The sequence below is a fragment of the Dasypus novemcinctus genome, chromosome 14 (genome assembly GCF_030445035.2).
Source record: "Dasypus novemcinctus isolate mDasNov1 chromosome 14, mDasNov1.1.hap2, whole genome shotgun sequence".
Lineage (NCBI taxonomy): Eukaryota > Metazoa > Chordata > Mammalia > Cingulata > Dasypodidae > Dasypus > Dasypus novemcinctus.
Window position 1 is genome coordinate 84,135,345 of NC_080686.1, and position 13,700 is coordinate 84,149,044.

At 34.5% G+C, this 13,700-nt stretch overlaps 1 protein-coding gene across 1 annotated transcript in view; it reads left to right on the forward strand.

The window, feature by feature from the left end:
- Positions 1–13,700, forward strand: part of MTBP (MDM2 binding protein) — a 71,366-nt gene that overhangs the window by 34,080 nt on the left and 23,586 nt on the right. Inside the window, exons 14-15 of the mRNA XM_058275965.2 lie at positions 5,309–5,470; positions 10,070–10,187. Of these exons, the coding sequence (XP_058131948.1) occupies positions 5,309–5,470; positions 10,070–10,187 (280 nt within the window). The remainder of the gene's footprint in view (positions 1–5,308; positions 5,471–10,069; positions 10,188–13,700) is intronic.

Consider the following 13,700-nt stretch of genomic DNA (forward strand, 5'->3'; position numbering starts at 1 on the left):
TCTAGCAGCTCTTTATGACTCATTTCTTTCAGCAACTCTGCTGTCTTCATATTCATCTTTACTTTTCCTCACATTCCCAATCAGAAAACCTATGTACGTGGAAGTCAAGAAGTTCTCTGATGCTGGTGGATCTCTTCTTTGGGAAAGGAGAAAAGTTAACCCCAGTAGGGCCACCGCTTCTGGGTAGGAATGACTGAAAGTTCTCTGGGGAGATGGCCAGGGAGGAGGGTGTCAGCAGGAAAGGAGTGCTAAACGAAAGCTGAAAGTGTAGTTACCATCAGCAGATGAGCTGTAACAGAGGAGGATTCTTTAGAACTGGGCAAAAGGCACATACAGGTTCTAAAGTTAAAGGAAGACTTAGTACTAGTAGCTGATAGAGACACCATAAAATGCATATTCATAAAATGGCCAGTTTGCAATCCAAAGCATTAAATATTAATTAATGATCCAGTTAATCTATTTATGATGAAACCATTTGCTGAACAAATCTCTTCTCTACCCAGAGAGCTAATACTGGATTAACAATTTGTTTAGATTCCTATATCTCATGGCAGAGGAAAATGACAGTAAAACAAAGCTTCTAATATAAGAATAAGTCTGAGTCTCTACTTCAGTGATTTACAAGCAGGTGAAATTTGAATGTATGTATTTGAATTGATACATGTAATTCATTTACACATGATGAAAACTAAAGCAACAGCTTTCTTAGGAAAAAATCAGCAGTTTGATGTCTTTACCAATATTGTGGTCCTTGAAAGCAAATCAAAGAGTTGTTCAAAAAGATGTCAAATTTATCATCAAGACATGGAGTAAGAGAAAAGTAGGATAAAGTGAGTTATTGTTCCCTTTTTTCTATTTCTCTGCCTAGTAGGAATCAGAAAGAACTGCTAGGAAGTTTTCACAAAAAAAAAAAAAAAAAAGGTTTCACAGTGCCATTATTGAGGCACTTTGTTTTTTTAAAGTACAAAAATCAAATAAAATTTCTGTTAGGTTTTAAGTTTTTTTTGATAGTAGATTTTCTTTTATTTTTATTATATCCAATACTATTATATTATAATGATATTTTAAATTGTTTTAAATTTATATTTTACCTGATATTTTGACAATTTATAACTTTTAGTATTTGGAAATATGAAATACCTTGTTTCACTGATTTTTCAGGAAAAACTTTAAGAATGCTGGATGATTTTTAACAATAAAAAGGTATCAGCATGATGCAAAGTAAATACCAAAATAGCAGCATTGTTATTTTACCCCAAAATTGCAGTGCTAGGCTGAGCTCCCCATATCTTTTTTCAAAATTTGTAGAACCCAGTGCAAACCTGACTGATATTCAGCCTTACTGATACTGTTAGTTATTGTATGTATATATTTCCCTTTTATGAAACTGTTGCTATCACTGGCTTTTTTAGGGATAGCATTCTTTGGTGACTCATTTTTATGCTTTAGTCCAATATTTTTCTCCCAAATACTTATTTGTTTGCTACTTGCTTGCAAAGTCATTTCTATAGAGATTATTTTTCTCTCTAGGTAAATTATCCTGCAAAAAGTTCTGTTAAACTTCATCTGTTTTCTCTGTTTCTCAATCAGCAAGATCAGTATGAAGTCTTACCCTGCTACCCAAATTCCCCAACATTTTATATAATTGACAGTTTCAATAAACATAGGTCAAGTTCATGATATAAGTATATTTTTAGCATTAATAAATATGTAAGGGCTAATTTCTGAAGCACATTATTCATTGTGCATCTTTCAGGTGAAAAGAAACCATAGATAGCTTTTCATTTTAGAATGGCTTCCAGCAATGAAGCTTTTTATTTTTTCACTAAGATGACATAATAGAAGCAGCATATATTACAGCTCTCACCTTACCATTATTAATGTTCTTGACTATAGAGACCATGTGTTATATATCTTCAGTTAGTTCTGAAAGGACCCTACCAATATCCAAGTTGGGTGAGTTGGGATTTTACAGAGGCATGTATCATAAAGCTGATGTTCTAAAGTAAAATCCCAAGCCTGGCTATTTCCATCCCAGTCTTCCCCCTTGCATTATTTATGTTGTAACCTTATATAATGTAATGTTATATGCTTTATTCATCTGTGTCTAAGGGTACAGCACAGTGCTTTGCAAGAGGTAAGTACTCAATAAATGTTTATTGAATTGAATTCTTTATGAATTTATTGATTATTGTTTTGTTATGGAAGAAAAAGCTATTGGTCTAGAAGCCTTTTAAAATAACATTTTTAAAAATCAAGGTAATACATGGGTATAGTTTAAAATTTCAAATGGTCTTAAAAGTCTTAGAATGGAAAACAGCAATGTTCTATCCATTCCTCCCCATCCTTCTGTATTTCTACCTTAGGCAGCTATGTTCAGCTTTTTCAGCTGGTTTTCCTGGCATTTCCTCCATTTTTCTAAATATTATTTGTATGCAGCTCTTTCTTGATGTACTAGTTTCAGACATTATCTTAACTTCCCACTATGATAGACTTTAGCTTTCCCACATAAGCTTCACTTTGCCTTTCTGCCCCTTTAGTAAAGTCATAATTTTGTGAAATCGAGGGTTAATTTTACCATTATTATAACTATATAAGTAAGTTTACTACTAACCATGTAATATATGATGATCAACTCTTCTTTCTTATATAATCCTTAATTTTTCTCAGGGTTGATAATCACCTTATTTTTCATTTCCCCACTCTTTTGTGGAGGCAAAATGTTAAATTTTTTTCAGAGGTTCCAACATTTTTGCCACATACTTGTCATTAACATTCATTTTCTTTTTATATCTCTACCTCCCTCTAAGCCCAAGGCCCTAAAGTGCCTCATCCATTTCTCTTCTGTGGTCTTTTTGCTTTTTAGACCTGCTGACATCTTGAAGACCTCCCTTTCCTCTTTTCTCCTTTTGGAGTCTCCTTTTTCCTAAACTCCTTGCCCTGTTCTGCATTTCTCCCTTGTTTGGTTGGAGCATGTCTTCTAGTAGCTTCTTGAATAAAATTTCAAAGTTAAATTTTTAAAATTATTGCATGTCTGAAAATATTTTTACCTGATTAATTTGTAAAGAATTCTAGGTTAAAAATAATTTATCCTCAGAATTTTGAAGACATTGCTCCATAGTCATCTAGACAATGTCTGGAGCTGCTTTTGCTTAGAGGGCAAATTCAGGATTGGGGTGGGGAGCCAGAGAGGAGTTTCCTAGGTCAGAGTTTCCCAACCCAAGTGAGGCCAGAAACCCACAGTGAGAGTGTGGGCCGACTCCACACTGCCCTGGGGAGGGGATGAGGCCAGTAAGGATGCCAGAAGATTCTCCTCTTGCTTATTGAAGCTGTGTTTTCTTGTTTGGCATTTGCCCAGTAAATGGAGCCCTTTAACTTTTCTGTAGTTTTGAGCATGAGTATTGTTTTTAAGTCTCCTCTGCTGCTTTTGCTCAGGAAGCATTGAAATAATGTCCATCCTCAGAGCTGTGTCCCCCGGTGATCTGAAGTAGCTGATCAAAAGCAGTGATCAGTGATTGGACTGCACACTCTGGGCTCTTGTGGAACTAGGTCTTTATATCCTGCTCTGGCACCAGCAAGCAGCACCAGGAACCTGGGTTGACCCTACTGTTGCCTGCTGTGTGACTGGGAGATGGAAGAAGGGTAGCTGCTGCATAGAAAGTGAAATTCACTGGCATTTACCACAGTTTACCAGTCTGTTTCTCCCTTTCCCTGGATGCTGCACAGTGTTCTTCTAAACTCTGGGGTTTTGAAATAAGTGATTCAGACATTTCTGCCAGTTCAATGATTGTTCTCCTGGAGGGACTGATTTCTGGAGCTTCCTACTCCACCATCTTCCCACAATCCTCTCTTTCCATTTTATTCTACTTTAATATGTTCCTGTTGAGAAATATACTATTCTTATCCTTTGCGATCTGTTTTTTGGTTTAGTTTGTTTTTATCTCCTCACTGGGTGCTCTCTAGGAACTTTATCTCTGGAAGCTTTATTCTGAAATCATAGTGTGTCTTTTTTTAAGTTAAGCTTTTGTATGCCTAATTTTAAAGTGTTTTCTTGTTCATTGATTGTTCCTTTATCAAAGCATCCTGTACTTGTTCCATGGATGTAGTATCTTCCATTATTCCCATAAGAATATTAATCTATAAAAGCTTTCTTTTGTTTCCTACAGTGTTTCTTTGTCTTCTCATCTCTGTTTTCTCTTTAATCTCTTCTTATGCTGAACCTCTCTTAGTTTGGGAGCAATCCAGTAAATGAGACCTTCCTTCCCTCCTGAGAATAAACATAGAAAACACACAGATGATAAATTACAGATGAAAGCTGGATTAAAGGATATGGCTTTTTAAATCTATGACCAGGTATCATTTTTCATACTTATACCCAGACTTAAACTTACCCACTATATTAGTTTCTTAGGACTACTGTAGCAAACTTATATTTGGTGGCTTAAAACAGAAAATTTTCTCTTCAGTTCTGGAGGCTGTATGCCTGAAATAAAAGTGTTGGCAAGGCTCTGTTCCTTTTGATCCCTTCCTTGCCTCCTCCTAGCTTCTGGTGGTTGCCTACGTCCTTGGCATTCTTTGGCTCTTTGCTGCATCATTCTAATTTCTGCCTCCTTCACATGGCCTTCTTCCTGTTTTTCTCCTTTGTGTCTCATGTCCAAATATCCCTCAAGCTTCTCTCATAAAAGACATCTGTCATTGGATTTAGGGCCTACCCTAATCTAGTGTGACCTCGTCTTAACTTGATTACATCTATAAAGATCCTATTTACAAATAATATCACATTCATAGGTACTGGGGGTTAATATGTAACATATCTTTTGGGGAGACAGAACTCATGCTGCTACACACACTGTGTCACTGTCAGAGAATATGTATCTTCATTTTTTCCTTTGTTGTGACTTTAGGTTTTGGGAAGAAGAAATCAGTGTAAGTGACCTAGCTACTGCATTTAACTGGAAATCTAGCAGGTTTTATTTTTCACATAATACCAACATAAGGCCATTTTCAATGTTTTGATATATATTTTTGAAAGCTTTTTAAAACTCACCTTTACTGTTTAAAAGTTTATCAATTTTTTTGGTGTGAATAAATTATATTATTTCGGTTTATCTCACTTAACTGGAAATTCTGTCTTTACCTACAGATGGGATTAAAAATGAAAGCAGCCCTACACAGGGATGTTTATTTGCTGGAGAAATTCACTTGTTTTACTTTTGAAAATATTTTCCATAAAAGAATAGTAGATGAGCTCTAGAGAGGCTTAAAATAACTGTCATGTACTTAATCATATTGATTTGTTGTCTTACAGAAAAGAGAAAATTGGCAAAGCAGCCTGAAACAGTTTCTGTTGAAGAACTCAAAACTCTGTTAGTACTCACAAGGGAATGCTTTTTAGATCATTTTAATACTATTATTCCTAAAACAAATCTAATAAAGACAGACAAAATAAAAACCTCTAATACATTAAATGGTAAGTTTTTTTTATTACTTAAAGCTCTTTTTTTGTGTTTTACAAGTAATTATTATTAAAACTTTATTAATTATTAAAACTTTATTAATGACAAGTAATTATTAAAACTTTAACAATATATTGGTTAAATCAAGATATATTTTATAAATTTAAATAATAATGTATTTGTTAAACATATGTATGACTATATAATGAACTGTATTTCTCATCATTTAAACATTACAAACTTTCTGTTAACTTCTTTCATTAAACATGTTCAGTATAAATTGTTTTTGAGCAGAAAAAGAGGCATTTTAAGTGATCCTTCTCTTATTACTTGTACTAAATTACTAGAAATGTTTCTAGTACTACTAAAATAGGTGAATTTCTATTAAATAATTCTTATGAAAGTGAGAAAAGTTGAATCTACACAGTATATTTAATATAGGTAAGATGTTCTACATTTGCCATTCCTTTTGGCAGGAAGTGAGAAAAGTTGAATCTATACGATAATTTTAATATAGGTAAAGCTAAATATGATAAGATACTCTACATTTGCCATTCATTTTGTCAGGAACAGTCACGAAACATCACTAGGGGAGCTGGAACACTTTTTTTTAAAGATTTATTTTATTATTTCTCTCTCCTTCCCCCCCCCCCACCCTGGTTGTCTGTTCTCTGTGTCCATTCGCTGCGTGTTTTTGTTTTTGTCCACTTCTGTCGTCTGTGTCACGGGAATCTGCGTTTCTTTTTGTTGCGTCATCTTGTGTTAGCTCTTCGAGTGTGCGGCACCATTCCTGGGCAGGCTGCACTTTCTTTCGCCCTGGGCAGCTCTCCTTACGGGGCGCACTCCTTGGGCATGGGGCTCCCCTACGGGGGGGACACCCCTGCATGGCATGGCATTCCTTGCGCGCAGCAGCACTGCACATGGGCCAGCTCCACATGGGTCAAGGAGGTCTGGGGTTTGAACCACGGACCTCCCATGTGGTGGACCTCCCCGTCCACTGGCCCAGGTCTGCTTTCCTGGAACACATTTTTGTATATACTTTCATTTTGTCCTGTTTTCCTTGTTTCTGTTGTGATGCATTTGAGTAGAGTGAAGCTTTTTGAGATCCACAAAAAAAAAGAAGAAACACCTGAGGGGTTGCCTGATACATTTTTAAATATACAGGACAATTTTTTGTTTTTACTCCCTGAGAATATTTTTATTCCATAGGTAAGTGAGAAAACCACAGCAGAATCAGGTTGGCAATAATATTTGAGTGCCTTTTCTGTGTTTGACATAGTGAAGGAAGACAAAGAAATAAGAATCTTGGTCCTTGGCTTTCAGAGGACTTATGATCTGTTTGGAATATAAGATGTAAATACATCATTTAGTGCCATGTTTAAGAGCACAGGTTGTGGAATCAGACTACCAGGGTTGAAATTTCAGTTCTGCCACTTAATTGGCCGGTGTCTTTGGTCAAGTTATTTAACCTCTCCATGTCTCCATTTCCTCATGTTTAAAATGAAGGTAATAACATTACCCACTTTCTAGGTTATTATGACAGTTAAATGAATTTGATACATTTAAAATACTTACAACATAGTTAAGTGTAAAAAATTTATAAGCTGTCATTTATATAATCATCATTATCACCATTATTGTTATATATCGGCACCAAAGTTAAATGACAGGTGAACAGTGTTGGGAATAGTGTAAGGTTACTTGTAAATGGGGAATTTGTTCAGTAATTGAGAGGTAACATAGCTTCTTCATGACAGCATGGATTTTGCAGGAAGATTCAGCAGGTTGAATCCCAGCCCTGTAACTTACTTGCTGTGTCACTCTTGGCAAGTTTTCTAACCTCAAAGAGCTTCAGTTTCTTTATCTTTAATCCTTAAGGATGGCATAAGTTGTTATGAGGATTAAATGAATTTTTTTTGTAAATTGCTTAGAATGTTGCCTGGCATGAATAAGTGCTATATATTTGTTGACTAAATACATAAATATGAATTTAGAGGAGAAGAATAGAGCTATGATAGAGTAGTCATAGAAGGGTTTGTTACGAACAGACAAACCTGAAGTAGCCTTGTGTGAGGTGTAGGTTCTAGGTAGAAAGGAGAAGACAGTATTTTCCAGGTAGAAGAAGCAACATACCCAGAGTCATAGATGTAAGACAGGGCATCCTTAGATCAAGAAGAAGATTGGCTTAAGCAGAGGATTGCTACAGGAGATAAAGTTAGGATGGGCCCAGATACTTCCAAGGCCTTTTACATAGGTTTAAGGAAATATATCTTGTAGTTACCTTTACAAAGTCAAGTTCTAGGACTCTTTTAACACAGTGACTACAAGAGTGCTTATCTTAAAATGTAAATCATATTATATCACTCCTTTGCTCAAACCTTTTTGATGACTTTCCATTGCACAAAGAATGTACTCTTCTTCATATGACTTGTAAAAACCCTTACTGATACCTTGCTTTGTGCTTACTTTAACTTCTTCTATTGCCACATTTCTCTTTCCTTATTATCATAGTAGTCTTTTCATTCCTCCAAAATGGCACATTTGTTTCCACATCAGGACTTTTACTCATGCAGTGTTCTCTGCCTGGAATGCTTTTGAAGTCCTAGTTATTCTTTGGATCTTGACTTAGATGTAAATGTTGCTTTTTCAAAGAGGCTTTCCCAGAACTTACTCATTTTAATGTATTTCCTGTTGAACTCCTTGTAATTTTTCTTCAACTTCTCACATTTTTTATCATAATACTATTTATTTATGTACTTATTAACCATATGTCTTCTCTCTAATGCATATATTCTCTGAAGGTAAGAGTGTGTCTGTTTGCTTTCTCAGTATCACATAGCTTAGCTCAGTATCTAGTACATGGAAATAGGTTTCCTCCAAATACTTACTGAACAAATGAAAGAAACCCTGGAGCTTTTTAGAACCTGAACTGTAATCTGAGAGGTTATACATCTGACCATGATCCCTAAGAGTGACATTGTAATTTTTAACACCTTTGATTTGAATAAATACATTCACATGCAAATTATTTAACATTAGAAATGATAAGGACAGTCATATTTCATATCCTAGCTCAGGGGTTCTTAATCTCTTTTATTCCACGGACCCCTTTGCCAGTCAGGTGAAAACCATAGACCCCTTACTAAGTCCACACCAACACATCCCTATAAGAATAATAGTTTTTTAAATCTTAATTCAAATCATGGACCCCTGTATAAAAACCCCTGTCCTAGCCCATCAGGAGTTATTAGCAATTGGCAAATTTATTGATCTGCTTATTTTTCTTAATTATGCTAATGCTAATTGTTTGTGTAATAACTCTAGCATGTATAGCAAATGACAAGTCTGTATATAAAAAATATCTTGATCTAAGCATCTTAATTGTTGCCTCAAAGTTTCTAAAGACTTTCACAATGCAAAACGTGATATTTGAACTCAATATAGCAGTCTTCTTTACCTGGACTTACTGGGGAGCATAAACACTATATGTATAGTGAGTTTTCTAAGTAATTCTCTAAGACCATAAAGTTATAATTTCAACTATTTTAATAAGAATTTTCTAGTTTGTTTATAATTCTTGCTTTATTAAACAATATATAAACTATAATATAACTTTATTTTTGCTTCATTCATATTTAGTTGTATATGGTTATAATGGCCTATATTTATTAATCACATATTGTCATCAGTGATGCTACTTTCTTCTTTTTAGCTGTGATTTGTGATTTAGTAGGTTGGCTTTTGAATCTTTACTTCCTTATTGTTTTGGGTTTTTTTTCCATTTCTTTGTTTCTCAGGCAAAATAAAATGTGTAGTTTTTGGTTTTATTTATTTATTTATTTATTTATTTTTGGTTTTATTTTTAAGTCAGAGTTTTTGGTCTCTTAGAGATCCTTTTTGTGCTTTTTGGTTGTTTACATGACCCATTGTCCTGGCTGTCACATAAATAAAGCTTTAGTGGTAAAATAACATTTAATGTTAGTGATTTACTTGAAGATGTGATCTTAAGATATCTTAGATTAATAAATGAGATTTATTTCTAAAATAATCTTTACCTAAGTATACTATAACTATTATTATTACTACATTTATTTGTTTATTACTACATTATTGTACTTTTGAAATGAGATATTTAATTTCTTTTTGAAAGACAGAATTTTTTGGACATTGGTGTTAATTAATATTTGTAGTATGAAAATCCCATCGATACCCAATAGCTTCTTCACAGAGTTGTTTCATTTTCATTAAGAACTAATTTTACTAAAAGTTGCAAGTTATGCTGTTATTTATGAATCCTATTGTGCTCAACTCAGTTTCCTGAATTCTTTCCCATAACTTGTATCATTAAGAGATAGTAAAATAAATAAAGCTTAACATTGATTTTTCTTATTTCCAAAATACCACTGGCATTTTATACAACTCTGGCCATCAGAGAGTGCTTAATAAATGCCTAGGTAAGTACAGTATGACTAATCCAGGGTGTCTTTATGTACACTCAAATACACAGAGACATATACTAATATATGTATATGTCTCTCTCTATATATTTTTATATAGCAAAATTCAGTATGTTAATACTATTCAGTACTTATATGTATTTCTTTTCTCTTTAGATGCCAGTCCAGTAGAACCTGACTCTTCAAGTCTAATGGAAAACAATCCCCTGGAATGGCCAGAAAGGCATGTTCTTCAAAATTTGGAAACTTTTGAAAAAGCTAAACAAAAACTGAGGTAAATATTTGAATCCATGGTAAAGCATGCTCTAACTCAGTATTATTAAATGAACTATTTTCTTCTTAGTCCTTAAATTGTTTGTATGACATATATGATCATACTTTTATTATTAAAGAAATATATGCTCACTGTAAATAGATATATCATTAGATACTTAATCAATAAAATAGAGTATAAGTTAAAAGGGGAATGCTGTTCTCCTCCTGCTCTCTAGTCCTACTTTCCAGGTATAATCAATCACAGTTAACATTTTGGTGTACAGCTGTATATCCCAGTGGAGATATCAAGTAGCCTAGGAGGAGAGATCTTTGACTCAGTTTCCAGTTATCATCAAAAGGTGTTTTTAAATTCATGATTGTGGGTTATATCTGGTGAGACACTATAGACAGAAGAGGGCATAAGACCATTCTCTTGCATTCTTTAATTTTTATGAGTCAGGAGGAAGAGGACAATCTAGGGGAGAAAAAGAGTGAGAAAAGGAGAAAAGGGCAGGTTACTCACAAAAGAACTTCCATTTCTTGCTCATCAATTTTAGGTGGTATCTTTTAGAACCTTTGTTTATTCTTTTTATCCTCCCTTTCTCTAAAGCTTATATTATTTATAATAAACAATTTTTTTCCTTCTTGGTGTCATTTTTCTTGAACCTCTCTGATTTCCTACTCTAATTTAGACTGACCCTTTCTACCCTTCCTGCACAGCAGTATACTAAAATGTATTTTAATCACATTTCCAGATTAGGTTCATATTTTCTTGGATCTCATGTCTTAATGAGAGTTCTGATGCCAGATTGATTTTAGTTCCTTAATATGTAATTTATTCTGTCTCTGAAACTTTGAGAATTTTCTGTTTTGTTTTGTTCCGTTTGTTTTCTATGTTCTGAAATTACTTGAGGCCACAGTGTAGGATGTTCTTGTATGAAGACTTTTTTTTTTTTTTTGGCAAATATTCTTTTATTATGTCTTTGGTAATATTCTTTCCTCTATTTTCTTTATTCCCCCTACTCTTTGAAATACGTTTTAACTAACGACAATGTTAAACTCCCTAGATTGATTTTTTTTATTCAAATTTAATTTTTCTCTCAGTAGTCCATCATTTTATCTTTTTATGCTCTATTATGTTCTAGGATATTTCCTTGACTTTTGCTTCCATGTCTTTTGAATTTTTGGCAGTCATAGTTTAATTCTTCCTAACTTTTCTTGTTCTCTACCTTTTTTTTTTTTAAAGATTTATTTTATTTATTTCTTTCCCCTTCCCCCTGTTGTCTGCTCTCTGTGTCCATTCACTGCGTGTTCTTTTGCATCCTCTTGCATTATTTGGTGGCACTAGGAAATGGCATCTCTTTTTTGTTGCATCATCTTGCTGTGTCAGCTCTCAATGTATGCGGCACAACTCCTGGGTGGGCTGCGTTTTTTTCACACGGTGCGGCTCTCCTTGCAGGGCGCACTCCTTGCGCATGGGGACCCCTATGCAGGGGCGCCCCTGTGTGGCATGACCTTCCTTGCATGTGGCAGCACAGTGTGTGGGCCAGCCTACCACATGGTTCAGGAGGCCCTGGGGATCGAACCCTGGACCCTCCATGTGGTAGACGGATGCTCTTATCAGTTGAGCCACATCTGCTTCCCTACCTTATTTTTTTTTCATAGTAACCTGTATTTTATTAATACTGAGATTGAAAAGGTAACTATAAGGATACTAATTAGAATTTTCTTGAAAGTTATTTCTTTCATTCCTTGATTTATTTCATCTTCCTTTGCATCTGTTTTATTTTTTTCGATATGGTATTTCTCTCGTGTAATTTTTCTCCAGTGTCTGGTGGTCCTTGATTGTTCATAGCTAAGGATTTAGAAGTAGTTTGCTTTATATAGGTAATTGGCATGAGTTTTCTATCTGTACATATAGTCCTGTTCCCCACCTGCTGTCCCCTGAATTAATGTTGGAAGAAGCAAGAGTTTCAGGGTAGAGCATGACCAGCAGGCTTCACTTTAGGGCACCTGAGGGTATCAGCAGGAAGGCAATTTTGGTGCTTCACCCAGCATTGAGTAAGGGCTTTATTCTGTTGGATCACCACGAACACTGGACAGACATATCGTTCTGTATCTTCATAGAGCAATATCAGTGTTTTTAACTTGGAGGTAAAAGAGGCTGATTTGGTACTGGCACAACTGTTTTATATATGGCTTTTAAAATTTATCTCCTTGATTTTTATACATTACCCTCTCTGTCCTCAGATTTGGAGCTGCTTTTATTGAGTGCGGAAAAAGATAGGTTCTACCATTATTATAGATTTCTCCCTGGTTCTGGTTGAGGTTCTTGCTCTAGTTTATCCCTTACAGAAGTTCGCTGAACTCTTTGGTCTACAGTTTTTTCCTTCAGGCTTTTCTTAACCCTATGATAAATCTCTTCTCCTGTACTTGAATGCTATGATTTCAACTTTTTAGGGGAGGAGAGATTAATGTGTATGTTTAATCCACCATCTTGAACTAGAGGCTTGTTTGTCATTCAAGATCCAAGTTAAATATTGCCTTCCCTGTTAAACCTTTTATAAATGGCTGTAACTTAATGTTATTTTCCTACTTTAAGCATCCCAAGGACTGTGCTGTTCTTTCATGAAACTTATTTCATTGTACCTTTTCTACCTCCTTCTACATTGGTTTATTTCTCTTCTCTCATCCTTCTTACCTCCTATCTCCCACTTCAAGTCACTAAATTACAAGAAAGTTCGATACACTAAATGATGAGCAGGGATTATGAGTCTATATAAATTTTCATCAGTGAACTCATGTTCAATGTAAATGCTCAGTAAATGCTTGATGACACATCAGAAGATGGAAAGATAACAATTTTTGTAGGGTACAAAAATTGTGTTATATATTTTCAGAATTTGTTTTGTGTCAAAACAGATTTAGCTGGAAAGTATGGAACCATTCTAATGTATAATTCAGAAGTCATAAGATTTCATTTAGACAAATTCAGTCACCTCTTGCTTGACTTTGTTGCTCATCTTTAAGCTGGGGATGACAGTCACAGCACAAAGTTGTTAAAATTTAATCAGATAATCTATGAAAAGGTACTTTGTAAGCTTGAAAACTGAACAAAAGGTGTTATCAATGGTGTGTTTTTTTTTTTAACTCAAGGCATATCTTTGTTAGTGTAATTTATCACAAACTAGAGTTTCAAACTACTTTGATATCCTTGTGACCAAGATTCTATATAATGTAAATTATACATGTCCTAATTATATCTAGCCTGTAAACTATTGAGAGTAGTATTCCTCAAGAAACTTCTGTGAGTCACTGTTAGATAGTAGTTATATAAAAATTAAACTCACAATTCAGCTCCTATCCTCTTAGAGTACAAAATTCAGAGAAAATATTTAAGTGTTTTCTTGTTTGACTACCTTTATTAGGGCTGTATTTTCATTTTAAAAAATAAGTGGAAAATTAGGAAGGAGAGAGGGGCACTATTGATAAGCTGTTGATCCTTAATTTTTAGAAATAATAACTCCAAAAT